We start from the raw sequence: 25,398 nt of genomic DNA, 5'->3' as shown, positions 1-25,398 counted from the left end.
GTGTCTCCGTCACCTTTATAGGCTGAAGTTGTTTCTCTGAACATCGTCCATGTGCTGTCTTCATATTGTCCTCTTCAGGTCCTGGATCCCTTGGGTCATAATCAGGAGGCCGAGGAGGACCTGGACCTCCTGTATGACAGTCTGGAGGTTTACAACCCGAGTGACAGCGGCCCGGACGATAACGACAGCATCCAGACCACGCCCAAACCCAAGCTCAGGTCAGACACACACCTCCGATATATATATATATATATAACACCTAAATACCTATATGACCAACAGGCCGTTCTTTGAGGAGATTTCTCATTCAACCTCTCAGACTGAGATCGAGAGTCAGAGGAGCCAACAGGACCAACACGCTGCAGCTGTGAGTTCAGCTCAATACTACTATATTATATATTGAGCGTTGAACTTTATGTGATCTATTTCATAGCCGCTTTTTATCATTTTGGTGGTCTATTGTTGTCAGAGTGTGTAACTGCTCTCTGTTATCATTAACAGGGGACAGATCTGCTGTCTTCAGGGTGCCTCGGAGCTCAGGGTGTCCAGTTCCCCAACGAGTCTAAAGGAGAGGAGGCCGTTGCCAAGGTGACTTTCCTCAGGACACACACACACTAGTAAAGAGAGCATCGCCCCCCTGTTGTTTCAGTCCTCACTATGTAGCATTTTAAAGATCACACGCTTCTTTTTCCCTCGATAGGAAGTTGAAGATGATGTTGCCACAGGAACAGATGCAGGTCCTGCCGCCCAACTCTGTAAAACTGAGTCACAAACACACTTGTCACTGAGGTACGTACACACACCCTGCTTTATAGTCTATTAATGACCTGTCAATCAACGTGTAGTCCCGCCCTAAAGCGTCCCCTGCTTTATGGTCTGTTTGACTCTAAATGGACCATCATCTACTAAATGAACATCATGCTGTATTGAAGAAGACTTTACACTAGAGACTGAGACATAAACTCATGTTTACAATGTTTACTGAGGGAATAAATCAAGAGAGAAGTAGAGTCATTTCCTCATAGACGTCTATGGGAGCAGAGGAGTCGCCCCCTGCTGGTCACTACAGAGAAGTAGAGTCATTTCCTCATAGACGTCTATGGGAGCAGAGGAGTCGCCCCCTGCTGGTCACTACAGAGAAGTAGAGTCATTTCCTCATAGACGTCTATGGGAGCAGAGGAGTCGCCCCCTGCTGGTCACTACAGAGAAGTAGAGTCATTTCCTCATAGACGTCTATGGGAGCAGAGGAGTCGCCCCCTGCTGGTCACTACAGAGAAGTAGAGTCATTTCCTCATAGACGTCTATGGGGGCAGAGGAGTCGCCCCCTGCTGGTCACTACAGAGAAGTAGAGTCATTTCCTCACAGACGTCTATGGGAGCAGAGGAGTCGCCCCCTGCTGGTCACTACAGCTTAGAGACATGAACCATTGGATTCACTTATCCAGGTGTTAATGACTGAAAGTAATATCAATCATCTGTCCGTCTCTCTGCTTTTTTTGCAGTGAGAGAGGAAATCCCTGGACCGACTCCATGAAGGACAGACAGAATTTAAGATTGACAGGCAGAAGTAGCAGCGTGGAGAGTGAGACATCTACACAGGCGAGACAGGCAGATGAACATAATCGTAATATTTTTACCAGATCACTTCTTCAAAGGGCTGTTTAAAGGTTTGGGACTGGTTTGACCGCCAGAGCCGGGTCCAGGATCCAAGCCAGGTTGTGGTTCTTGGATCATGTGTTCTTGTGTCCACACAGGTTGCCAGGAAATCGGTTCTGGATCAGCTGAACCACATCCTGTTCTCTGATGACCAGATTCCTGATTCCATCATCCTGATCAATACCAAAGACTGGCAGGGACAGGTTTGCCTCTGTCTGTCTCCCTCCCCGTGTCCCTCCTGGTCTCTGTCTCTTTCAACGTCTCCCTGTACAGTATGATAACAGAGCTTGTCTCCTGTGTGTCTTCAGTATCTGGCGGAGCTTCTCTTCGATCAGCCAATCGTTTGCACCGTCTCATCCGCTGACGTTCAAGCCGCTTTCAGCGCCGTCATCAGCCGCATCCAGAGATTGTGAGATGTTTTAACCGTTAGCACAATGCTTGTCTCACATTCTACAGGTCTGTGATGAGTTCAATGGAAACAGTGACAGCAGTGTTGTTGCGTGAAGATGGAGGTTTTCTGACACAACAGGAAGTAGTTCCTGTCCACCAGAGACAGGAAGTAGTTCCTGTCCACCAGCGACAGGAAGCGCTTCCTCCTCTTCATGCTCAGAGGTTTTAGGGATTTGGTCTCAATCCGGCTGGTTCTGTTGTCGCCAGATCGAGACCTGATTGTATCACCAATGTGATGTCTTTACGTAATGTAATGTCTCTAAATGCACACTGGTTCTGAATCAGTGGGATCTCTCCGAATAAAACCTGTGTGTGGTTATCAGAGTGTTTGCATTGACATGTGATCCAACGTCCTTTCCCCCAGCTGTAACTGTAACTCCCAGACTCCGCCCATCCTGAAGGTGGCGGTGGGCGGAGACCAGAGCTACCTAAGCACTGTCCTCTGCTGCTTTGTGGAGCAGCTGGCTAGCAAGACGCCCGATTGGCTGAGCTACGTCCGCTTCCTCGTCCTCCCAGTTGGTGAGCAAGGCCTCTGATGCGTGGACCCCACCCCCCCACACACACTCCCAACAACCCGGGACGCCTCATTGCGTTTTACTATCGCCCAACAGGAGCCCACCCGCTGGCCAAGTACCTGGCTGCGCTGGACAGTAAATTCAACGACCTGTTCATGGACACTGGCTGGAGGGAGCTGTTCGGACGCGTGGAGTCTCCTTCTCTTGGTACGGCTGACCTCTGACCTTTAGGGTCTCCATCAGACACATTGACATTTGGTGGTTCCTGTTTCCTCATCAGGACAAGATGTCAAACTTATGCAACAAATACACTTAAAGAAACAAGATTATCTTTGGTAGCAGATTCTCGTGAAGTCTACGGTGGCTCTTGTTGTCCCCAGTAGATTGGTTAATGGATTCATTGGTTAATGGATTCATTGGTTCATTGGTTAATGAGTTTCTGGATTTATGGGTTCATGGATTTATAACATTAACTTAACCTCAGAATGAAACCAAAGGTTCTGACCTAACAACCCGACAGCAGCCTCTCCTTCAGATTGAGACATTGTTCTGCATCTCGTGTCCTGTGTTTTGTTTCTCGTGTTTGTGTCTCGTGTTCTGTGTTAGTCTTTCGCAACCAACCTGAAGAATGTTGATAACAACAGCCTTGGTACTTCATTTCTTTCATTGTTGGATTCAATTGGTTTCTGTCAGAGTGTAAATAAAACAATTCACCGTTTTAACCACACCCTCCACTTGGTTCTTGCGTATGGGATTGGGATTGAATATTCCACAATTTTTCCGCTGAACCCCCTCTTGTCGGACCATTGTCTGATAACCTTTGAATTTCTACTACCGGAATCTCCTCCTCCTGCCAAGGTTTCCTCATCATTAATAGAGAAATGTCTCTCTTCAGCACTGTAGCCAGACTGACAGAGAGTCACAGCTCTGTCAGTCCTTTGGACGTCAGTAGTAACGATCTTCGATGCAGCAGTGGGCCCCGATACGTGCTTGGATGGCTTCTCTTCCATCAACCTTGATCAACTTTCTTCTGCAATTTGGAGCCTAATCTTCTACTTGTCTCTTAGATTTGTTTTTCCTTTAGTTAGCACGTCTTTACTGAATATTATGAATCTTTCTTAAGTCCTTCAAGGTAGCTGTAATTCAATCAGGACACACTCCGAATTGACAAACATTTATTACACATGTATAATATTGAAATAGTCTATGGCGATTGGACTCCAGCCTAAACCGGGATAATCAAGGGGCCGTGATGCCACGTTCTGCTTGACAAAATCCCCCTGTAAAGTACAGGCGCTGGTGGTGGTGAAGAAGGGAGTTGATGAAAATGAGTGAAGAATGCCTGATAGCTGCTGGAGGTACCTGGGGGTGGAGGAGGGTCGCATCTGGTTTCGCACTGAAATTACACCTGACAGCAACACAGAGCGAACCCCTTAAAAGGTTTGACAGCAACTATATGATTGGTTTAGAGCCAGAGCGCTGCCTCTATTGGTCGTACACACCTGGGCGCAGCCAATCTCCGCTGATTGGATAATTCTGGGAGACCAACTGAAGCATATCTAAATTACGCGTGGCCTACAGACCTATCTCTAATCTTCCCTTCCTCTCTAAGATCCTTGAGAAATCCATTGCAAATCAATTACGTGACCTCCTACAAAACAATGCAATGACTGAATTTCCGGTCAGGATTTCGAGTGCATCACAGTACAGAAACAGCACTGGGGGAAATTACGAATGATCTTCTACTTGCATCGGACCAAGGACTCATCTCTTTTCTTGTCTTGCTGGACCTCAGTGCCGCATTTGATACTATTGATCATTGTATCCTGTTGCAGAGACTAGAACATTTAATTGGTATCAAACTGCACTCAGCTGGTTTAAATCCTACTTATCGGACCGATCCCAGTTTGTGCTTGTAAACGGTGAATCCTCGATGACCACCAATGTTGGTCACGGTGTCCCACAAGGTTCTGTACTTGGACCGATTTTATTTACCCTCTATATGCTTCCTCTGGGCGATCTTATCAGGAAACACTGCATAAACTTCCATTGTTATGCAGACGATACTCAACTGTATCTGTCGATCAAGCCAGAAGAGACGGACCAGCTAGTTAGACTTCAAGAATGTCTTGGATGACCTGCAACTTCCTGATCTTCTTCCCTTCCTGATGCTAAACTCAGAAAAAGTTATCTTGATAGTGATATGTCCTTCATCTCTCATATAAAGAACACTTCAAGGACTGCCTTTTTTCATCTACGTAATAAATTGAAAACCAGGAACTTCCTGTTCTCGCCCGAATTTGGCTGGGATAGACTCCAGCCCCCCCGCTACCCTGTATGCAGGATGAGTGGTTTGACAATGGATGGATGGAAGAACTTCCTGTCTCAAAGTGATGTAGAAAAATAAGTTTATGCGTTTGTCACTTCCAGACTGGACTACTGTAATTCTTTGTAATCGGGCTGCTCTTGTAAATCTCTTAAGCCTCTCCAGTTGATTCAGAATGCTGCAGCACGTGTATTAACAAGATCTAAGAAAAGGGATCATATCACTCCTGTACTAACTTCTCTGCACTGGCTCCCTGTTAAATCAAGAATAGATTTTAAGGTACTTCTCCTCACCTACAAGGCACTTTCTGGTGAGGCACCGTCGTATCTTAAACAGCTTGTAACACCTTATTGCCCTACAAGGCAACTGCGCTCCATAGATGCTGGTTACTTGTTGTTCCTGTGGTTTTAAAAAGTAGGCTGGGGGCAGAGTCTTCAGTTATCAAGCTCCTCTTTTGTGGAACCAGGTTCCACTTTCAGTCCGGGGGGCAGATTCGGTCAGCTCTTTTAAAGTAAAACTTAACACTTTCCTCTTTGATTCTGCCTATAGTTAGGGCTGGCTCAGGTTAGCCCGGACCAGCCCTTAGTAAAGCTGCTATAGGCTTAGACTGCTGGGGGACTTTTTAGGACACACTCTCTCACTCTTACTCTCTCCTTCTACAATAATCCACGTTTTATTAATGCACATGACTAATTCAGCTTCTTTCCTGGAGTATTTGTGCTTTCCCGGCTCACAGGTTTCCATGGATCATGGTTCTATCTGGACCCTCCTGAATGTATTGTACATCTTTTACATTGTTCATTCTGTCCTCATGACATCATCGTAGTCTGTCCATCAGGAGACGGATCCTCCTCTGACGTTCTCACTGAGGTTTCTTCCCTTTTCTCCCCATGAAGAGTTTTCATTTGTTGGGGAGTTTTTCCTGTGCCGACGTGAGGGTTCGGGACAGAGGATGTCGTATGTGTACAGACTGTAAAGCCCTCTGAGGCAAATTTGGGATTTGGGATTTAGGGCTATACAAAATGAAATGAATTGAAATTGAAGTGTATTGTCTTGTGTCTCGTGTCCCGTGTGAAGACCTTCCCTCTCCAATCCTCTGTCAGATCCCTTGGGAGTGGCAGCTCGAGTGTCTCAGTACCTGAGCGGAGCTGCTGTTTCTCACCTGTGTCCCATCTCCGAAGCAATGCTCACCTGCAAACACAAGAGGTACCTTCCGGCCCCCTCAGCATCATAGCTGAGTGTTGCGTTGTGTTCAGGGACCTCTGTGTGACGGCCACTCTCTACCACTCGTCTAAAAAAAACGTGCCAACACAGAGAAAAACTCCAAAACAGAAACAGGATGTAGAATGCCGGCAATCTACATATATATATATATATGTAGATTGCCGTCATTTATCTTTTCGCATTCTACTTCTATATATATATATAACAATGTATTTCTTTTTAAACTCCTCCTCAGTCCATGTATGGTCACATCCTGTTCACTGGTTCCACAAAATCAAGACGGTGACGGCCGAAAGGCAAAAGTCAGGGAATCAAAACTCCCGGAAATCATCGAGAGACGTCACCAAGACAACGTCCACTTATTATAGAAACTCTTTGATGTTAATGTAGCATAACAACCTGGCAAAACTGAGACACACAAATAATCACACTAATCTCACAACAGAAAGTGATTTCAGTCTTTTCTAGAAAATGTTGTAATCTAAATTCAATATGTTGACGTTTGATTCTGGTTCTTCCACAGCCTTCAAGAAGAATCCTATCAGAAGTTTGTTCCTTTTATTGGGGTAAGAAAAACGGTTGTTTTACTGGTGGGGCAAAAGGAGGTTGTCTGGTCCCTTTTATAAAGTAAAAGAAGTAAAGAATTCTCAAAAAAGAGAACATCTATTTCTTCACCTGTGTGGAAAACGTCACGTGGCTCAAGGAAAGGTGGTTAGGAGAGTTGATGAGGAGTTAGGAAAGGACAAGGCGGTGTTTAGTGAATGGACTCCTCTTCCACTGAGCTGCTAGTTGTGATGGACGGAGACGCTTGTTGGGGACGTCCGTCTGCAGCGGCTACAAAGAAGCGTCTCCGATGCTTGATGTGTTGTTGGTGTGAGTCGTGCAGACACACAAACAACCAGGTTCAAAGGAAAACGTTATTAACGCAAACCAGTTAGTCACATGATCTGCGTTTGTACGTCATCGGTATTCTCAGTGAACGGACCAATGACGCGTCACTAGTTAAATATAAAGAATTGTGGGACGGAATTATCTCCTTTCCTTTGGTAAGGAAGGTTCGGTGGTTCCTATTTTAAAGGAGCTAAGTAAGGAAGCATTGATCTTCTTTCCTTAGCATTAGAGAATTGTGCCACTTACACTACTTCACTACACTTCATCTCAGTGAGGAACCTTTCTAAGAAGAAGGGACTGTTCCAATCCAGCTTTTTTATTGTTACCAAGTCAGACTGGAATATCCGACCTCTGACCTCTCCGCTCTGCATGTGATAACCTGCTTGTTCCTCCTCACTGAGAGCAAAACACTCGACTAGATCTCTGCTGTCCTGCTCCTAAATGGTGGAAGGAGGTCTCTGAAGACATCAGGACCACGGAGAGCCTTCACATCTTCAGACTAAAGACACACCTCTTCAGACTCTACCTCCACTAACACACTAACTAACTGGAGCACTTACATTGGACTTATGATGGTTCTTATCTACAGCGAGTTGTACATCAACTTATTTGATGAAATTGCACTTTCTTGTTTCTTGTTCTTCTGAGTTTGTGTCCTTATGGTTGATGTTCTTATGTCTTATGGTTGTTGAAATGTTCTTATTGTAAGTCGCTTTGGATAAAAGCGTCAGCTTAATGACATGTGATGTGATGTAACTATTATTATTGCTATAAATTGTCCTTCTGGCTCTCTGTAATGGTCGCGTCTTGTTGCCATGGAGATGTCCTGTCACATGTTCTGTGTGTGTTCTCAGCTTGTGAAGGTCGGGATTGCACAGCAGAACTTGAGGTCCATCTCAGGTAGACCAGTCTCACCTGACCTTTAGTTTCTCATTATTTACCTTCATCTTCAATGTATTCATTAAATTGACAGTTTTTCATTCATTCCTTTTAAAATCATTTCTCCACTAAATCCTGGTGGGGACGAATAAAACAAACACAGAAAACACAAACCTTTGATTTGAGGAGACAATCCTGTGGTTCTTCACACCAGCTTCTATTTGATTTCTGTCTTTACTCAAATAATGAGTAGTTAAGACCTTAGTTTGATCCTGACAAGCCTCTTCCTCCTCAGTTGACTCTGATGACATCACGCTGGGATCTCCTCCCTCACAATCAGGAGCACTGATCAGCATCACGTCCACGCCCCCCTCTCCGCCCCCCACCAGGTACTTCCTGTTCCTTTTGAAGTGAAGGCTATCTTCATCCTCTGGTGAGAACCGTAACCTGCTTCTCCTCCGTGCAGCTGTCCGGTGGAGGTGATGGGGCTGCAGGTGGACTACTGGAGCAGTCCGGGGGGGGGAGGGTTGGGAGGGGAGCGAAGGAGGGAGGGGGGGGTGAAGAACACTCTGAAGAGCAACTTCCGCTGTCTGCAGGTATCAAGGATCAGCGGAGGAGAGCTGATGAGCATGACGGTGGTGACCAAAGAGAAGAACAAGAAAGGTGAGGAAGAACAGATGAGGATGATGATGATGATGATGGTGATGATGATGGTGATGATGATGATGATGAGGGTTATGGGCCCCTCTCAGTCATGTTCCTTAGTAAGAAGATGAAGGAGAAGGAGGCGGAGTCAAGGAGTCAGCAGATCGAAGGAATCAGCAGACTGATCTGTACCTCCAAACACCAACACACACTGAGAGGTACACACACACACACACACACAGGTGTTAGTGTGTATCCGGTGTGTACATTGTGTACATTGTGTGTCTCAGTCTCTATAGACGGAGTCGAGTGGAACGATGTCAAGTTCTTCCAGCTCGCTGCTCAATGGCCGACTCACGTCAAGCACTTTCCTGTTGGGATCTTTAGCTACAGCAAGCCCTGACCCCCCCCCCCACACACACACACACACACACACACACACACACATTCACATTCACGTACACACACACACACACACACACACACACACACATTCACATTCACACACACACACACACACACACACACACACACATTCACACACACACACACATTCACATTCACGTACACACACACACACACACACACACACACATTCACATTCACACACACACACACACACACACACACACACACACATTCACACACACACACACATTCACATTCACGTACACACACACACACACACACATTCACATTCACATTCACGTACACACACACACACATTCACATTCACGTACACACACACACACATTCACGTACACACACACACACATTCACATTCATATTCACGTACACACACACACACACACACATTCACATTCACACAAACACACACACACACACACACACACACACACACACACACTTCCTGTTGGAGTAGAATTGTTTTCTAACATGTTCCCATGATGCTCAGCGGCTGCGGCTGTGGTGGAGGTTGATGAGCTGCAGCTTTCTGCAACACGTGAGGGACTTGTTGTATGATTGAAACAATAAACACAACCGTTGTATGGCATCTTTTTATGGTCTTAAAGTATCATTTCCACAACATCTCAATTTCACGCCACAAACCAGCCACACCGGGAAAGACATTTAGAGTGTACTATATATACCTGTATACCCCTTACAAGAGTCACTATTACGTTATGTTACAAAGTAACTATTTCATGGGTGTAATATTACCCGCATAGTGTTTCAGAGACCGTCGTGAATCATTTTTGTATTTTAGTGGAATAATATGAAAAACAAACATAGTCGAATATGTCAATAATACCATAAAACATTTTAGTATAGTATGTTGAAAAATGATGTATTATGCTTCGACATATCAAGTATCTTGCTAAACATAATCATATTAAAATGTGTCATTAAGACTCACTCAAATATCTTTGTAGACCAATCAGAGGCTAAATATCCACAAACCTAAAGACAACGCTGGACTTTAACATCTGAAGAAAGGACACAGTTCTCTGTCTCATCAGCTCTCATGTCCATCATCCAATGGGCAGCTGCTGTTTCCAGACAGCCAATCACATGAAAGAACATCATTCAGGCCGTTTCCTCTACTCGGTTACGAATGCACACAAACACACAAAATTCCTTGACCTGGATCTGTTTGATTTTCACTTTTAGAAGAACTACATTTCAAACTCGTGCAGATATTCGTTGAGGTGCAACGCTGTCGCCTCGAAAAGCCTCTCGGGTTCTAGTAAGAAGTCGAAAGCTTTGGCTGCTAATTATGCTAAATATCCACCAGCGCTTTCAGATATACATCTATGGTCAGGGACCCGTTATAAGCATTATAATTATATAACTTTCCTTTTGACAAATAATAGAAATAATAGGAAATAATAACATTTTGGAACCAAAACAGGATCCGGATGTTTATTGAGACACTTTGAACAAATACCTGGAGCTCTTCACAATCTGCAGGAACCTACTGGAACATGATATCCATCAACTGTCATCAACTGACCTTTTAAATCCTGAGACAAACAACACAATCTATAGAAAGTGGACACAACCTGGCAGAACACTTTAAAGTGCATCCAAACCGTCAGGAAAATGAACCTGTCACATTATGCAGGAACACATAGGAACTTTAAGTAATGTATAAGCCATAAAAGTTGTTTTGAATTTGTTAGACATTTAGAGAATATGATCCAGTAGAATATTATATTTTTAGGATTCAGGAACCTCAAACCCGGTTCAGAGTTCATCCAGGAGAGCTGTCAGAAGATTTACTTCAGAAGCTTGAGGTATGCATCAACTCTCACAAAGCTGTTACAACCTTTGGATATCTTCAACCTTTTGAGACCAATAACACAAATCAAAGGAACCCATCAGAATATGCAGGAACCTACTGGAACCCTTAGAAGGCCCTGAAAAGTTTTCACCACAGAACCTTCGGTGACCCGACAGAAAGCAGAACTTTCAGAAGCCTTTTACGTGGCAGTAGGCCTCCAACGAGGAGAAGACAATGTACATCAACCACAGGCTGAAGAACAGACAGGTGGTGAGAATCTTGGGGACTCTGGGTCCACCGAGCTCCCCGCCGATTTCGGGCCGCCGGCGGTAGAGGAGCACAGCAATGCAGATGAATGCAAAGATGGTGAAGAGCGTGACGGAGAAGGCGAGCGTGCCCGGGTCAACCTTAAACTGCTGGCCCTTGGAGTAGTGGTAGACGGCAGCGATGGACCAGGCCACGCCAATACCCAGGAAGACGTTGACAGCGTTACTACCTGTAACGTTGCCGATTGAGGCGTCGGCATACTGGTCCTGGATGGCTGCCACCTTACTGGCAAAGGTGTCTGAGGGGGAGAGAAAGGGGAGACGGTTGTCTTTGTTTGAGATGGATTTGAAGTGGATTCAACTGCTGTACAGATTGGTGTCTGACAAAGGTTCACAAGTCCTGGTTAGTCCTCCTCGGCCTGTTCAGGAGGAGGATGTAATACTTCAGCTTTGGCTTGGAGGTTTCTAAAAGAAGCTCTGTGTTAGGTGTGTGGTTCAAAAGACCCCTCAGTGCCTGGTTTGTTTACCAGACACTGAGCAAAACAGCATCTTGGCATTATTGGCAATGTTAGCTTTGCTTTTTTTTATGTTAGATGGGACTAAACGACATGATGTCAAAACCATTTCTCCTTTTGATGAATCTGTCTCACAATTATGGAAGGAAAGTTAAACCAGTTGAGTTCCCCTGTAGAGAGTAAACCTTTTTTTCAGTTTATTGATAATGCTTTAACACACCTGTAATATTGGGTGTGCTCAAAGAATTTCTGTTGAATTTTGGTTCATAACTGGTGTTAACCTGGAAGTTGGGTCTTACTCCGGATTAAAGCAATGCAGACTCTAAATCTGTAGCATTTGTTACCAATTGTGTGAAGTCGCTTTGGACAACCGCATCTGCCAAATGTAAAGAATTGTATGTAATTGAGTCAGACCTGGTACAGATGTGCCCAATGCCACAAACACCACAGCCGTGACGGAGTCTTTGAGGCCGACGGTGCAGCCGAAATGCGACGCCAGGTCACCGATGAACGCCGTCAGAAGGCCGATGACGGAGATGGAGACGACGAAGCAGGCCCAGCCATTGAAGTAGTCCGTCGGAGGAACTAAGGCAAACAGGAGCTTCCAGAAGACGGTGAGGAAGTGCATGACGTAGTCAAAACAAGAGGGCAGCTTCTCCTCGCTACATTCATCATCGTCATCACCACCTGGGCAAGAGAGGAAGGCAGAGATCCAGGAGGCAAGAGAGGAAGGCAGAGATCCAGGAGGCAAGAGAGGAAGGCAGAGATCCAGATCCAGGAGGCAAGAGAGGAAGGCAGAGATCCAGGAGTCGACACTGATTCACGTTTAAAGCATGTATTCGATTGGCTCAGGGGAAGTTCTTACCAGAGCTCACTGTGATGGCCTCCACAAACTGCTCTCTCCAGCTGTTGGTCCCGATCACCAGGGCCAGGTTGGTCTTCTTCAGGAGTTTATCCACGGTGCTCTGAAAGACCACAGTGAATCACCAAGGTCCAAGAAGGACAGGTTAGAGAGGCCTGGCAACAAGTCGCATTGTGTTCTTCACATTAATTAAACCTAATTTGTTTCTAATTATGAAATGGGATGAGCAGAAACTGAACCAACCTTGAACTCGTACGACTCCTCAATGATGACCTCCAGTTTGATGTGCTCGCCCAGCATCGGTCGACCCATCTCTGCAATTCTCCTCTCCTCCTTCTCCTTCTTGGTCAAAACCTCCTCACCCCCCTCATCTGTGTGAGAGAGAAAGAGGATGCCATTAATGTCATGAGATAGTGAGAGTATCGTGTAACTGGCAGACTGATAGTAGGGCGGATGATGTGGAGGAGGTGAAGGAATAAGATGGCAGTGGACCTTTAGACAGACGTACCTGTGATGCTGATGACGGCTGAGGGGGCCGGGTGGTCTCGTCCTTGGACTTTCCTGTAGACGTCTCTGCCTGAACAGGGAACCAGAAGAAACTGATGTCAACAACAGACCAAAGAAGATCTAGATAACTAAACCTCAACAAGAACCAGACCCGAGACCATGTTCATGGGAGTTGTCTTCCTGTCTTTGCATGAACCAAAGAACAATGTCGGCATCACCAACGGGGGTTTTGTCTGAAGATACATACAACAAACCTGACATAATAAATGTCAGGTTGAAAGCCATTATTTCCCTTCAGAGGTCAGAGGTTGAGTTACTCATCCTAAAGTATTTTCCTTATTCCTTCTCCTTGACCTCAATGGAAAAGGCAGAAGGTCAAGTAACGACGTGAACAATGACAATCACTTCCTGTTTTAGTTTCTTATTCACTCAGCCATTCGTCCTCAGTTTACTTCCTGTCTTTGTTTGGTTTACCACCTGGTTGGTTGCTCACCTGTGTTTCGTTCACTCATCAGACCTCCCCTGTAGTCAAACCCAGTAGTTCCCTCAGGGTAGCACTTCTTTGTGTCTTCTAGTCGCTGGCTTTTGGGCTTGCTTTTGTTTTATAGCTTTTACTTTGCGTGTAGGACATTTAGTTTGTGCTCATAACTTTACCAAGATTTATGTCGTATGTACATTCAGCTGGATGCCTTTTTGCCTTGTTAATACTGAGCCGCAGTCAACGTTAGAACCAGAACTTTTGCCCGTTAACATAACTAATACATATACAGTAGTTATAAGAAACCAATAGATTCATCATGTGAGTATTTCACCAAATGCTGTGAGACTGTGATGAAGTGTTGCCTCTTTCTTATTGTCCGTGTCAAACACTTTAAAGTACCTGTTTCCCCCAATGAGTTTTACCATACAGCTCCCTGTCAAACTGGACAAATCCGAGGAAGAGTTCAGTATCCTTTTCTACGAATGCGACAATGCAGAGAAAGGGTTCACCCACCTGTTTTGACAAATCCACCTGAAAGGATAGAAAATATGAAACAAGAGGTCAGAATGCGATTTGACTGTCATTTCTCATGACATGTATTTCAGAGGTATGATGAATGAGACAAACAGCAGACAGAAACGCAAAAAGCAGCTTACCGACTTCCTGAAGCAACACAGCTGAAGAGAAGAATCAGAGGAAAGATCAAATCAGAGAGAGAAAAGAAACAAGGAGTTAAAAAGAGGAGCTCAGATTTTCTGAACATGGAAAGAAAAGGATTTGGTCCTGATATGACAAAGAATACGACAACAGGACCGCGTTCCAATCCAGATGATGGTATCAAGCATGAAGAACTTCCTTCTGAGGAACATAAAATGGAGCAGGAAAACTACCTGACAATGCATCATTGTGTTTAAACGTTTCCTGTGTCAGTAGTATGTCAAAGCATGGGGGGTTTAGTGTTAAAGTCAAAGCATGCAGGCAGGTTTACCTGGACAGGGACAAACTTCTTCGGACCTGAACAGTTCTAACCAGTCCCCTTAACCAACCGACCACACTAGTTCTAACTTGTCCTATCTTGTCCAAAACTGTCATTAAATGTCCCACTACGTCCTTAATTAATTGACGTTCTTTTCATTCCTAACCTTTCCGAGCGCGTTCTCACAAATCCTCATCTCCTCCAAACTACCAGACCTGGTCTGACCTGAACTAATGAGTCCCAATCCTTCCCAGCCAGTTCTAACCCACCAACACCACTAGTCCACTTTAGTCCCATTCCAACCTGTCCTGTCGACACTCCTAACTTGACTTCTCTTGACCCCATACTTAATCTGGACCAGTCTAAACCACGGCCAACCAGTCTGAACCAACATGGCTCAGCTGGTTGTTGCAATTGGCACTTCCAATGTAATCAGCCGTGTAGGTATGAGGTAAAAGAGGGCTGCTACACATGTTAGTAGGTTCAGAAGACCATAATCCTCCAATCATGTGACCATGTGAATGGAAGAAGAAGAAGAAGAGGTTGGATAGTTAAACTGATGCAGGACTTTGACCAGCAGCCCGCTGTCAGGGTCCTGTTTGAAAGCCAGAATCAACTTACTGTTGTTACATGACTTATGTACAAACAAGCATATCTGAACCAAAAGCAGGATCGTTTCTTGGACCTAAACTTGTTTTCATTCTCAGCATGGAGCTTCTCTTTGGCTCATCTGGGGCAATAAAACGATGGTGGTGAGGACCACTGATGAAGCCCATTCAATCCTCTGACAACGTAGGAGAAGCAAAAGCAGCAGGAGCAAAGCAGACAAAAGCAGGAAGGATGGATGAAGGACAGCTCAGACGTGTCTCCCCACACCTGTCCATCTTCTCTGGTTCCGATACGGCTCCTGCAGCTCTATGTAGAAGCTGGCCTGCTTATCATACTCGTCACGGTCGATTACTCTAACTGCTATGGTCTTCCTGCGGACGACAGAGTAAGTGGGAGGGGAGGTCAGGGGTCATGCGTTACTTCACAAACACACACACACTCGTAGAGGCCCACGGATACGATGCGGCGGGACTCCGTCATGGTGCTCGAGTCACCGCCGCAGCACCGTGGCAACAGGGATGAGCTCACCTCATCTGGCCCGGCAGGGAGGAGGCTCAAGGTATTTCCTTCATGGTCACATCTAATTGAAGGGTGAATTCACCACGGCTTCCTGTCGTGTAGAGTGGTGTTTGCACCTCTGAGCAAAGTAGTAGTCATTTAAATAGCTAGTTTGGATAGTAAAAGTTTGATTTTGAAACTGTAGAAGATAAACCAACTACGTATCCCATGATGCATTTGAGTTACAAACATCCAATCACAGAGCTTACAAATGATGCAGATAAAACCTATATTATGCTGTTTTGTTTATCTTCTCTTCTAACTTTCTCTCTACAGCTCCAAAGTTGTTTTCTTGACGTTAAATAAATGTAAATTTTCTAAGGAAAGGAAATGATGTGATCTTCAAGTTCAGCATCTTTCTTCAGTGGTTCTGAGGTGATGAAGTTAGATGTGGCTCTCACAGATCCTCCCTGTGAGGTCTTGAGGTGAGCTTGAGGTGTCAGAGGTTAAAGGTAATGAGTGATGGGGGGGTTACAGCACGGGAAGGCGACACCCCCACCTTTCCTCTCACTCATCTCCAGCAGCTGAGGTTCTCCGATCTCTAGGAAGAAGTTCTTGTTTTTCTCATATTCTTCATCATCAATTATATTGATCTGAATAGTTTTGCTGAAACAGAAAAAAACACACAGAAAGGTTGCAGAAGGAAAAGTGTGCAGACGGCTGTAACGAGGAAACGAGGTGAGGAGAGATGAGAGGCTGAAGCATCTGATGGGAACATCTACACACAGATGATGTTTCAGGAATACGTTCCCTATACGCATGCACGAGGGTTGTAGAAAACCTCGACAATGACGGTTAGATCAGTGGTTCCCAAACTGGGGGGCGCCACTTCATCACCAGGCCGCACGCACACAGACAGACACACACACCGGTAACAATGACAACAGATACAAGTGTAAACAAGTTGGAAACACTCTCACACTCGCACATCTTGGTACGTTTGTTTCAGCTGCTGATGGATTTGTGACATGAAACCAAGATGCCGACTAGATTACAATTGCCAACAAGTAATAGTATCAATACTGAAACAAAGGTTTTCACACATTCAGTGACACACAAGCGTATACAGACCAAACTGTGAATCCTTTTTCACTGCTGTCAAACAAAATGCATCAATCACCACATTTTTCAAAATCCACAAACTGCAAAAATTGGATGAACAAAAGAAAATAATATTTTTCAATTGCTAACACAATGCTTGCAAAACTGATAAAAGTACAAATCAGAAAAAGGGAGACAACAAAATTTCCGTAGTAATTATTTTGAAATGTAGAACATCAGCAGAAAAAAGATTTTTTCCAAGATAATTGCATTTTCAGCTCAAAGCCGACCCAGGTATCCCGCTTTAGTCTCACTACCATGTTTCAGTAAAAGGCGTCAGCTTGGAACTGGTTTTGTTTGGAAATATGGATCACAGAAGGCCGGTCGGTGGGGAAAGAGGAGGGATGTGAGGGAGAGTGTGGAGGACAAAGGAGAGGAAGAAATAAATGGTCTCACTGTGAGAGGCCGGTCTGAGGCTGCAGCCAAATCTGCACCGCTCAACAGTTCAGCGTCAATAGTACAAATTCTCCGGCCAAACAACAGATGAGATGGTACATGTTACAGTACATTTTACAGCACAGTAATTGTTGTGTTTTAGGATCCAAAGGTTGCCTCAGAGAGGAGGGAGAGGCTGAATCTTTTCAGATGTGCAGGAAAACAAATCATTTCTGAGTAATTCTTGTTACAAACGTTTGCTTTAATAATTAATAATTCAATTCAATAAATTAAAAATCTGTTATTCTATGATGAAATAATGTTTCAACTTTCAATAACAGTTTATATCAGATCTATTATCTAACAGTTTATAACAGATCTAATGCTCCCTGTTGCTGGTGCTGGAGTAATGTGGATGTTTACTGAATGAGAATCTGATTATTTTGACATAAAACACAAAGCGCTCCATGTTCACAGTTCTTATCATGTTACCCAGCATGCTGTGCTGTGATGGCGGTTTGTGCAGTTAACTACTCTGCAGCAGGAATGCCCCCCCCCCCCCGGTGGTCTCTGAGAGTAACCGGCTGCACTCATCTGTCTTCTTTACGGGGCGAGTGCTGGACGATGAGCAGGATCGCTGCTCAACACAAGCCGGCCTAATATGGAAGAGAGCTGCGTGATGTTTATCACACAGGACAAAAGACACGTGAGACGACCACTTCGCCCCGTGACGTGGAGAAGACTGAGAGACAGACCCGAGTGCTGCAGGCCGCCACAAACCGAACAATTCACACAACTACTGTGTTTGTTTGTAAGTAAAGAGCTCAGAGGCAGAAATGCTGCTCGGACCAGCGGCCCTTGCCTCTCTCTCTCTCTCTCTCTCTCTCTCTCTCTCTCTATATCTATATATATCAGATTCTATACTGTAGGTAGGCCCTGTGTGCTACACTGCCGAACCTGTGTCACATGAGGTGAAGCTCTGGTCACACGCAGTCTGTGAATGAACCAAACATATCCAACACCTCACGACAGCCATCCAGCATCCACAGATCACCACGCAATAAGATATGGATGCACTGTGAGAGAGAGCAGGACCTCCTGACAGAGAGGTTTGCTCCTCATGTGAGTTCTGCACTTCAGGAACAGGCAGCATCCTCTGCTTCAATGAAGTGAAGTCAGAGCTTCATGTGTTAAGGCTGCATTCTCTGTAGTGACCAGCAGGGGGCGACTCCTCTGCTCCCATAGACGTCTATGAGGAAATGACTCTACTTCTCTGTAGTGACCAGCAGGGGGCGACTCCTCTGCTCCCATAGACGTCTATGAGGAAATGACTCTACTTCTCTGTAGTGACCAGCAGGGGGCGACTCCTCTGCTCCCATAGACGTCTATGAGGAAATGACTCTACTTCTCTGTAGTGACCAGCAGGGGGCGACTCCTCTGCTCCCATAGACGTCTATGAGGAAATGACTCTACTTCTCTGTAGTGACCAGCAGGGGGCGACTCCTCTGCTCCCATAGACGTCTATGAGGAAATGACTCTACTTCTCTGTAGTGACCAGCAGGGGGCGACTCCTCTGCTCCCATAGACGTCTATGAGGAAATGACTCTACTTCTCTGTAGTGACCAGCAGGGGGCGACTCCTCTGCTCCCATAGACGTCTATGAGGAAATGACTCTACTTCTCTCTTGATTTATTCCCTCAGTAAACATTGTAAACATGAGTTTATGGTCTCAGTCTCTAGTTTCAAGTCTTCTTCAATACAACATGATGTTCATTTAGTGATTTATGGTCCATTTAGAGTCAAACGGACCATAAAGTAGGGACGCTTTAGGGCGGGGCCACGTGTGATGTGACAGGTCTCTAATGGACAATACAGCAAGGGATTATTTAGGGCGGGGTTGCACACTGATTGACAGGACTATACATCCTCCCCTGTTCATATTTTGTCACTTCCTGATTACTGGTTTCAAAAAATAAGATGGCGATGGCAAAAAAGCCAAATGTGAGGCTTTAAACGACAACAAACAGATGAGAAACTACACAAAGATCTTTACTTCTTGTGGACTATGATCAGAAAAGACAATTCAGTATTGTCAGTTATTCAATTATTTCAGCAAATGTAGAAAACAGTAAAACAAATTATAGATACCTAAAAGACTCAGTATCACTTTAAGTGAATATTTCTACCTCTTCGTATGTTTAAAGGGGAACTGAAGATCTCTGCAAACCCACCAGGACCTCACACCAGCAAACTTCTAAACTTCATTACTGTATACTGGTTGATTTATCTGTAAACTTCATCCTCCAACTTTCAGTGAAGTCATCGATGATGATGATGACAACATGTGACTCTGTCTCTGACCATGTGACATGGTAAACAGTTAGCTGCACCACCAATGGCTAACAGCTAACGACTAACAGCTTGCATCTAACTAACAGGGTTCACTCCAGTTACATTGTGATGCGTTCAGGCTCTGCCCAGTAAACCCCAGAAGATTATCGGTAACGTTATCATGACGTGGAAATGTGTTCATCTGTAACACTTTTGGTGATAAACTATGTAGTAGATGTTTTCCCATAAATATGAAATAGATATTAGACATAAACTAGGACGTGTTTGACTTCCATACTCCATACTTTATACAATAATTTACTAAAAAAAGGTTTAAAAAAAATAACATTTAGAGTTTTTAATGGTTTCGTAACCTCAGAATGTTGAAATCATTCTTGGGTCGGTTTACTAAAATAATTATTGTGGATCCTTGTAGACCAGCTGTTATACCCAAACAACAAAGGGATCTCTAGTTGTCAGTACGGATCATCGATGATAATAATAATTATAATCATGTTCACAGATCTAAAATATATACTTGATCCCTTTTGTCTGTATGCTGATCTGTGATCTTCCTCCGCACCACTAATATATCATCAATAACCGTGTCCATATACGGCTCTGCAGCATCCTCATTGATACGCCGACACAACGACTATTTATGCTCTGGAAATAAAACGTGTTGTCATTAAATTCCAACTGCCCTGCAGAAATGGAAATAGTCTGAGTGAGGCATGTAAACCTGGGGGAGTCACCTGACCGGAGGAGGAGATACAGACAGACCCCCCCCCCCCTCATACCAGCTATCATTGAGCTTTTAGAGGAGAAACCAAAATGTTCACACATCTGTTATGCTTTCATGACATAGTTCCTGATTTAAAATATGATGATAATCTGATTATATTCTATTTCTTATTCTCTATTCACTAATTCATTATACCTTTTACTGTTTGACTATTTGTTTTCTTTTCATTCTCTTGTTGTTTTCCACTTTGCTAAGGATTATTTTACCTGACTTCTTACAAACATGAACTGGTGTTTTTTAGAGCATCTCCCCCAATTCTGACTGAGGTCCACCTTGGCCCCTCCCTAATAGACCATGGCCCCACAGAAACAACCGTGAGCTCTGTGTTTAAACTAGTCTGACACATCAACCGGCTTCTTCTGATTAATTCATGAACTTTAGTGAATTGAGGGCCCTTTGTCTAGACGCCACTTTAGCGAGAAAAGAATCATCAGTCATTAAACAGTAAACATACGGTTCAAATATCCAAGATGCATAGCAGAGGACTCACAGACCTGACACGGAAGATTTGTACTCACAAGATCTCATCGTTCTCGAACTCCAGGACACCGTGCGTGTCCTCAAAGTCCTCGCCACCCCCCTTAGCTGTTCCTTCCCTGGTTTTGTACGGAACCGCCACGACCCCGCGAGCTCCTGAGGTCCGGACCACCCTCGCCTCCATCACCCCAACGCTCTCGCTTACGGTAAGCGCCGGATTCTCGAAGGTAAAGATCCCCGCGTGGTCGTCGTCGAAGATGGTGACGGTGGCCGAGCACGGCAGGCCCAAACTGGCGAGGGGGTCATGGTGGTTTGCCTTAAGCCCGTCCCAGCCGGCGCCCTCTGATATGACCTTCACGTTGCTGAGGTGAACCAGGAAGTGCTCGTCCTCCTCGAAGATGTCGTCGTCGATTATGTCGATGCGGAGTTCCTTTTCGGTCTCCCCTGCAATGAACACAATGGTTCCCTCGGTAAACCGGTAATCCGAGCCGGCGTTGGCGGTGCCGTCTTCGGTACGGTAATCCACCGAGATGGCACTCGTTGGGTCTCCGCCGCGGCGCACGACATTCAGCGCCACGGTGCCACAGTTCTCCAGACACTGGTAGGTGCAAGGGTCGAAGAACACCTTGGTGGAGAAGTCGTTCACCGAAACCTCAGAGCAGATGTCGTGCCGGGCGGCCCTCTTGGCCTGGTCGGCGGCGTGCTTCTTCAGGACATTTCCCGCTCCTGTCATGATCCTGGTGGCCTGACAGCGGTAGAAAGCCCGACTCTTCTGCTGCAGCGTCAGAACCTGGTAGTTGGCAAGCTCTGTCAACTGCTCCATGTCCTTCTCGGGATGCTTCTGCTTCAGCTCCTTCAGGATGCGGGCCACCTCCCTGCGGGCCTCCTCCTCATCTGGCTCCTTGAAATCGTACTCCTCTCTGTCGGCGGCGAGCATCCTCCCGTCCATCTCGATGTCGGCCTTCGGGGGAAGCTCGGGTTCTCCCTCCGTCTCGATGATCATTCCCTTCTGCTTCCCCGCTCTGTACCGCTTGCGCATGTACTTGTAGAAAAGGAGCCGGCGGTCGGCGGCGTACGCGAATCCGACGCAAATAGGGAAGAAGAAGAGTGTTACCAGACCCTCCCATATCTCCACCACGCCCGGGGAGAAGACGGCCAGGATCAGGTAGAGCCAGATGTACGCAAAGACGCTCCAGGCGGCGGTGACGAAGAACACCCGGAGGTGCTTGACCTTCCTGGTCTCCCCCTCTGGAATGACGGAAACACAGAAGCCGATGATGACGAACATGTTGAATGCGGCGCTCCCCACAATGGTGTTGGGGCCCAGCTCGCCGGCATCGAAGTTGTGACCGCACACCTCCACTACCGACAGGAGGATCTCTGGCGCGGAGGAACCAAGCGCCATCAGGGTCAGGTTGGACACTGTCTCATTCCAGACGCGCACCGTGGCGGTGACCTTCTCCCCGTCGGGCTTCTTGATGGTGATCTGCCTCTCCTGGGAGGTGATGACCTCGATGGACGCCATGAAGCGATCAGCGATGATGGACACGCCCAGGAACATGTACGCCAGCCCCACGAAGTACACGGTGGCCCTGGCCAGGCGGTCGGCGAAGGCAGGGTTCTCCGGCTTCCACATCGGCAGGATGACGCCTTCCACGCAGACACTGCCCCCCCCGCACCTGGTGCTGTTGCCGACCGTGTCGTTGGCGGCGAAGGCCGGGGAACCCGCAAGTGTGGCTGAGATGACGGTGGACAGGAAGAGCAGCAGATGGGTGGAGAGCGGTGCCGAGGTCCCGGGTCGGCTCATGGTGACACCTGAAAGATACGGAGAGGAGAGTAAACTGTCTCTCTCTCCGGCTTTTTTGTAAATGAACATTAATAACTTCTAACTCTTTTCTCTACCTTCTGATAAAGCGTATTTGAAGTCACTTCATCATGTTAAAAATTGTATTGACCTTAACATAACACAATTGAGCCGCTTCATTTTTTTAAAATAATAATTGTGGATTGTTGAAATTATTTCCCCAAAGAAAAAGAAAATGCAAGAAATCATTTTTACTACATTTTTTCTAAGTGGGACTTTAAATGGTTTTAAAATATTATTCTGCTCTAAAAACAAAAGGCATACATCAAAATAAGAAAGCTTCTGTTTTTCAATTTAAAACTTATTTTGTTTTGTCTTTTTTGTTTGTTTTATTTTATGGGCCGATGACATATAACTTATCACACACTGCCTCTTTGTAGTAGTACATCAAATGTACTGCTATACTAATTACTAATCTGATGCAGTACTATGAAATAACACAGTTACATATCAGACTGAGTATGAATAATGAAAACCTACCGACACTCTGACGGAACAAAAACTGAATCTCAAAGCAACACAAGAAGAGTTTTCCTCCTCTTCTTCTTCTTCTTCTTCTTCTTCTTCTTCCTCTTCTTCTTCTTCTTCTTCTTCTTCTTCTTCTTCTTCTTCCTCTTCCTCTTCTGCTGCGGTAGAACAACACAAGGCTGCTGAGTGATGTGGAGACGAGAAACACAAACAATAAGAGTGTGACCACCAAACACCCAGACTCCCCCTCTCTCTCTCTCTCTCTCTCCCCCTCTCCCCCCCTCCCTCCCTCCCTCTCTCTCCCTTCCTCCCTCTCTCTCTCTCCCCCTCCCCCCCCCCCCCCTCCCCCTCTCTCTCTCTCTCTCTCTCCCCCTCTCCCCCCCTCCCTCCCTCCCTCTCTCTCCCTTCCTCCCTCTCTCTCTCTCCCCCTCCCCCCCCCCCCCTCCCTCTCTCTCTCTCTCTCTCTCTCGTTCTCTCCATAATAATAATCATGGTAATATTCAATGTGACTCTGCAGCACTGCAGGAGGACAAGTTAGGATGGTGTTAGACCTTCTCACAGCAAACCTATCTCATCTCAACGAGTGTCCTGGTATGTAAGGGCTTCAGATGGGTCTCTTCAAATAATATCTACAGTAATAGTACACAACTAAAGTATCACTACAGCTCTACAGTATTAGTACACCACTAAAGTATCACTACAGCTCTACAGTATTAGTGCACCACTAAAGTATCACTACAGCTCTACAGTATTAGTACACCACTAAAGTATCACTACAGCTCTACAGTATTAGTACACCACTAAAGTATCACTGCAGCTCTACAGTATTAGTGCACCACTAAAGTATCACTACAGCTCTACAGTATTAGTGCACCACTAAAGTATCACTACAGCTCTACAGTATTAGTACACCACTAAAGTATCACTACAGCTCTACAGTATTAGTGCACCACTAAAGTATCACTACAGCTCTACAGTATTAGTACACCACTAAAGTATCACTACAGCTCTACAGTATTAGTACACCACTAAAGTATCACTGCAGCTCTACAGTATTAGTGCACCACTAAAGTATCACTACAGCTCTACAGTATTAGTGCACCACTAAAGTATCACTGCAGCTCTACAGTATTAGTACACCACTAAAGTATCACTACAGCTCTACAGTATTAGTACACCACTAAAGTATCACTACAGCTCTACAGTATTAGTAGACCACTAAAGTATCACTACAGCTCTACAGTATTAGTACACCACTAAAGTATCACTACAGCTCTACAGTATTAGTAGACCACTAAAGTATCACTACAGCTCTACAGTATTAGTACACCACTAAAGTATCACTGCAGCTCTACAGTATTAGTGCACCACTAAAGTATCACTACAGCTCTACAGTATTAGTACACCACTAAAGTATCACTGCAGCTCTACAGTATTAGTACACCACTAAAGTATCACTACAGCTCTACAGTATTAGTAGACCACTAAAGTATCACTACAGCTCTACAGTATTAGTACACCACTAAAGTATCACTGCAGCTCTACAGTATTAGTACACCACTAAAGTATCACTGCAGCTCTACAGTATTAGTACACCACTAAAGTATCACTACAGCTCTACAGTATTAGTACACCACTAAATTATCACTGCAGCTCTACAGTATTAGTACACCACTAAAGTATCACTACAGCTCTACAGTATTAGTACACCACTAAAGTATCACTACAGCTCTACAGTATTAGTACACCACTAAAGTATCACTACAGCTCTACAGTATTAGTACACCACTAAAGTATCACTACAGCTCTACAGTATTAGTGCACCACTAAAGTATCACTGCAGCTCTACAGTAATAGTACACCACTAAAGTATCACTACAGCTCTACAGTATTAGTACACCACTAAAGTATCACTACAGCTCTACAGTATTAGTACACCACTAAAGTATCACTACAGCTCTACAGTATTAGTGCACCACTAAAGTATCACTACAGCTCTACAGTATTACTATACCACTAAAGTATCACTACAGCTCTACAGTATTAGTGCACCACTAAAGTATCACTACAGCTCTACAGTATTAGTACACCACTAAAGTATCACTACAGCTCTACAGTATTAGTACACCACTAAAGTATCACTACAGCTCTACAGTATTAGTACACCACTAAAGTATCACTACAGCTCTACAGTATTAGTACACCACTAAAGTATCACTACAGCTCTACAGTATTAGTGCACCACTAAAGTATCACTACAGCTCTACAGTATTAGTGCACCACTAAAGTATCACTACAGCTCTACAGTATTAGTACACCACCCCAGGATAAATACACCACCTCCAGCACACTGGATTCCACAGGACCTCCACC

The 25,398-nt window shown here is 45.1% G+C and overlaps 2 protein-coding genes across 6 annotated transcripts in view; one reads left to right on the top strand and one right to left on the bottom strand.

Moving 5' to 3' along the window:
* Positions 1–9,600, top strand: part of LOC120824586 (phosphofurin acidic cluster sorting protein 1) — a 15,217-nt gene extending 5,617 nt beyond the window's left edge. For 4 of the 5 annotated variants that reach the window (XM_040185471.2, XM_040185472.2, XM_040185473.2 and 1 more), the window contains 16 exons: positions 79–218; positions 283–367; positions 502–588; positions 701–789; positions 1,502–1,598; positions 1,754–1,858; positions 1,964–2,064; positions 2,470–2,624; positions 2,717–2,827; positions 6,050–6,152; positions 6,694–6,736; positions 7,916–7,961; positions 8,236–8,329; positions 8,407–8,603; positions 8,693–8,803; positions 8,876–9,600. In XM_040185471.2, coding sequence (XP_040041405.2) covers positions 79–218; positions 283–367; positions 502–588; positions 701–789; positions 1,502–1,598; positions 1,754–1,858; positions 1,964–2,064; positions 2,470–2,624; positions 2,717–2,827; positions 6,050–6,152; positions 6,694–6,736; positions 7,916–7,961; positions 8,236–8,329; positions 8,407–8,603; positions 8,693–8,803; positions 8,876–8,988 — 1,677 coding nt within the window. In that variant the 3' untranslated portion in view covers positions 8,989–9,600. The remainder of the gene's footprint in view (positions 1–78; positions 219–282; positions 368–501; positions 589–700; positions 790–1,501; positions 1,599–1,753; positions 1,859–1,963; positions 2,065–2,469; positions 2,625–2,716; positions 2,828–6,049; positions 6,153–6,693; positions 6,737–7,915; positions 7,962–8,235; positions 8,330–8,406; positions 8,604–8,692; positions 8,804–8,875) is intronic. The other variant, XR_013450568.1, reaches the window with a different exon arrangement.
* Positions 9,591–25,398, bottom strand: LOC120824582 (sodium/calcium exchanger 1). Its single transcript, XM_078079965.1, has 11 exons — positions 25,366–25,398; positions 23,038–23,207; positions 20,735–22,508; positions 16,104–16,210; positions 14,118–14,138; positions 13,975–13,992; positions 12,982–13,050; positions 12,717–12,844; positions 12,477–12,576; positions 12,026–12,298; positions 9,591–11,395 (listed from the first exon to the last, which is right to left on the bottom strand). Exons 3-11 carry the CDS (start codon positions 22,498–22,500, stop codon positions 11,019–11,021), a joined length of 2,859 nt encoding a protein of 952 aa, XP_077936091.1. The 5' UTR covers positions 22,501–22,508; positions 23,038–23,207; positions 25,366–25,398; the 3' UTR covers positions 9,591–11,018.

This window comes from Gasterosteus aculeatus, chromosome 9, assembly GCF_964276395.1.
Source record: "Gasterosteus aculeatus chromosome 9, fGasAcu3.hap1.1, whole genome shotgun sequence".
Taxonomy (NCBI): domain Eukaryota; kingdom Metazoa; phylum Chordata; class Actinopteri; order Perciformes; family Gasterosteidae; genus Gasterosteus; species Gasterosteus aculeatus.
Note: the sequence above shows the minus strand (reverse complement) of the source record. Positions and strands in the feature narration are given on the sequence as shown.

Bases quoted from the DNA above. Each gene is read 5' to 3' on its own strand.
- LOC120824582 (XM_078079965.1), bottom strand. From the start codon at position 22,500: ATGAGCCGACCCGGGACCTCGGCACCGCTCTCCACCCATCTGCTGCTC. The intron at 14,139-16,103 runs GTGGGGGTGTCG...TCTTCTCTTCAG, and splicing joins GGAGATGAGTGAGAGGAAAG to CTGTGTTGCTTCAGGAAGTC. The intron at 12,845-12,981 runs GTACGTCTGTCT...TCTCTCACACAG, and splicing joins AGCCGTCATCAGCATCACAG to ATGAGGGGGGTGAGGAGGTT.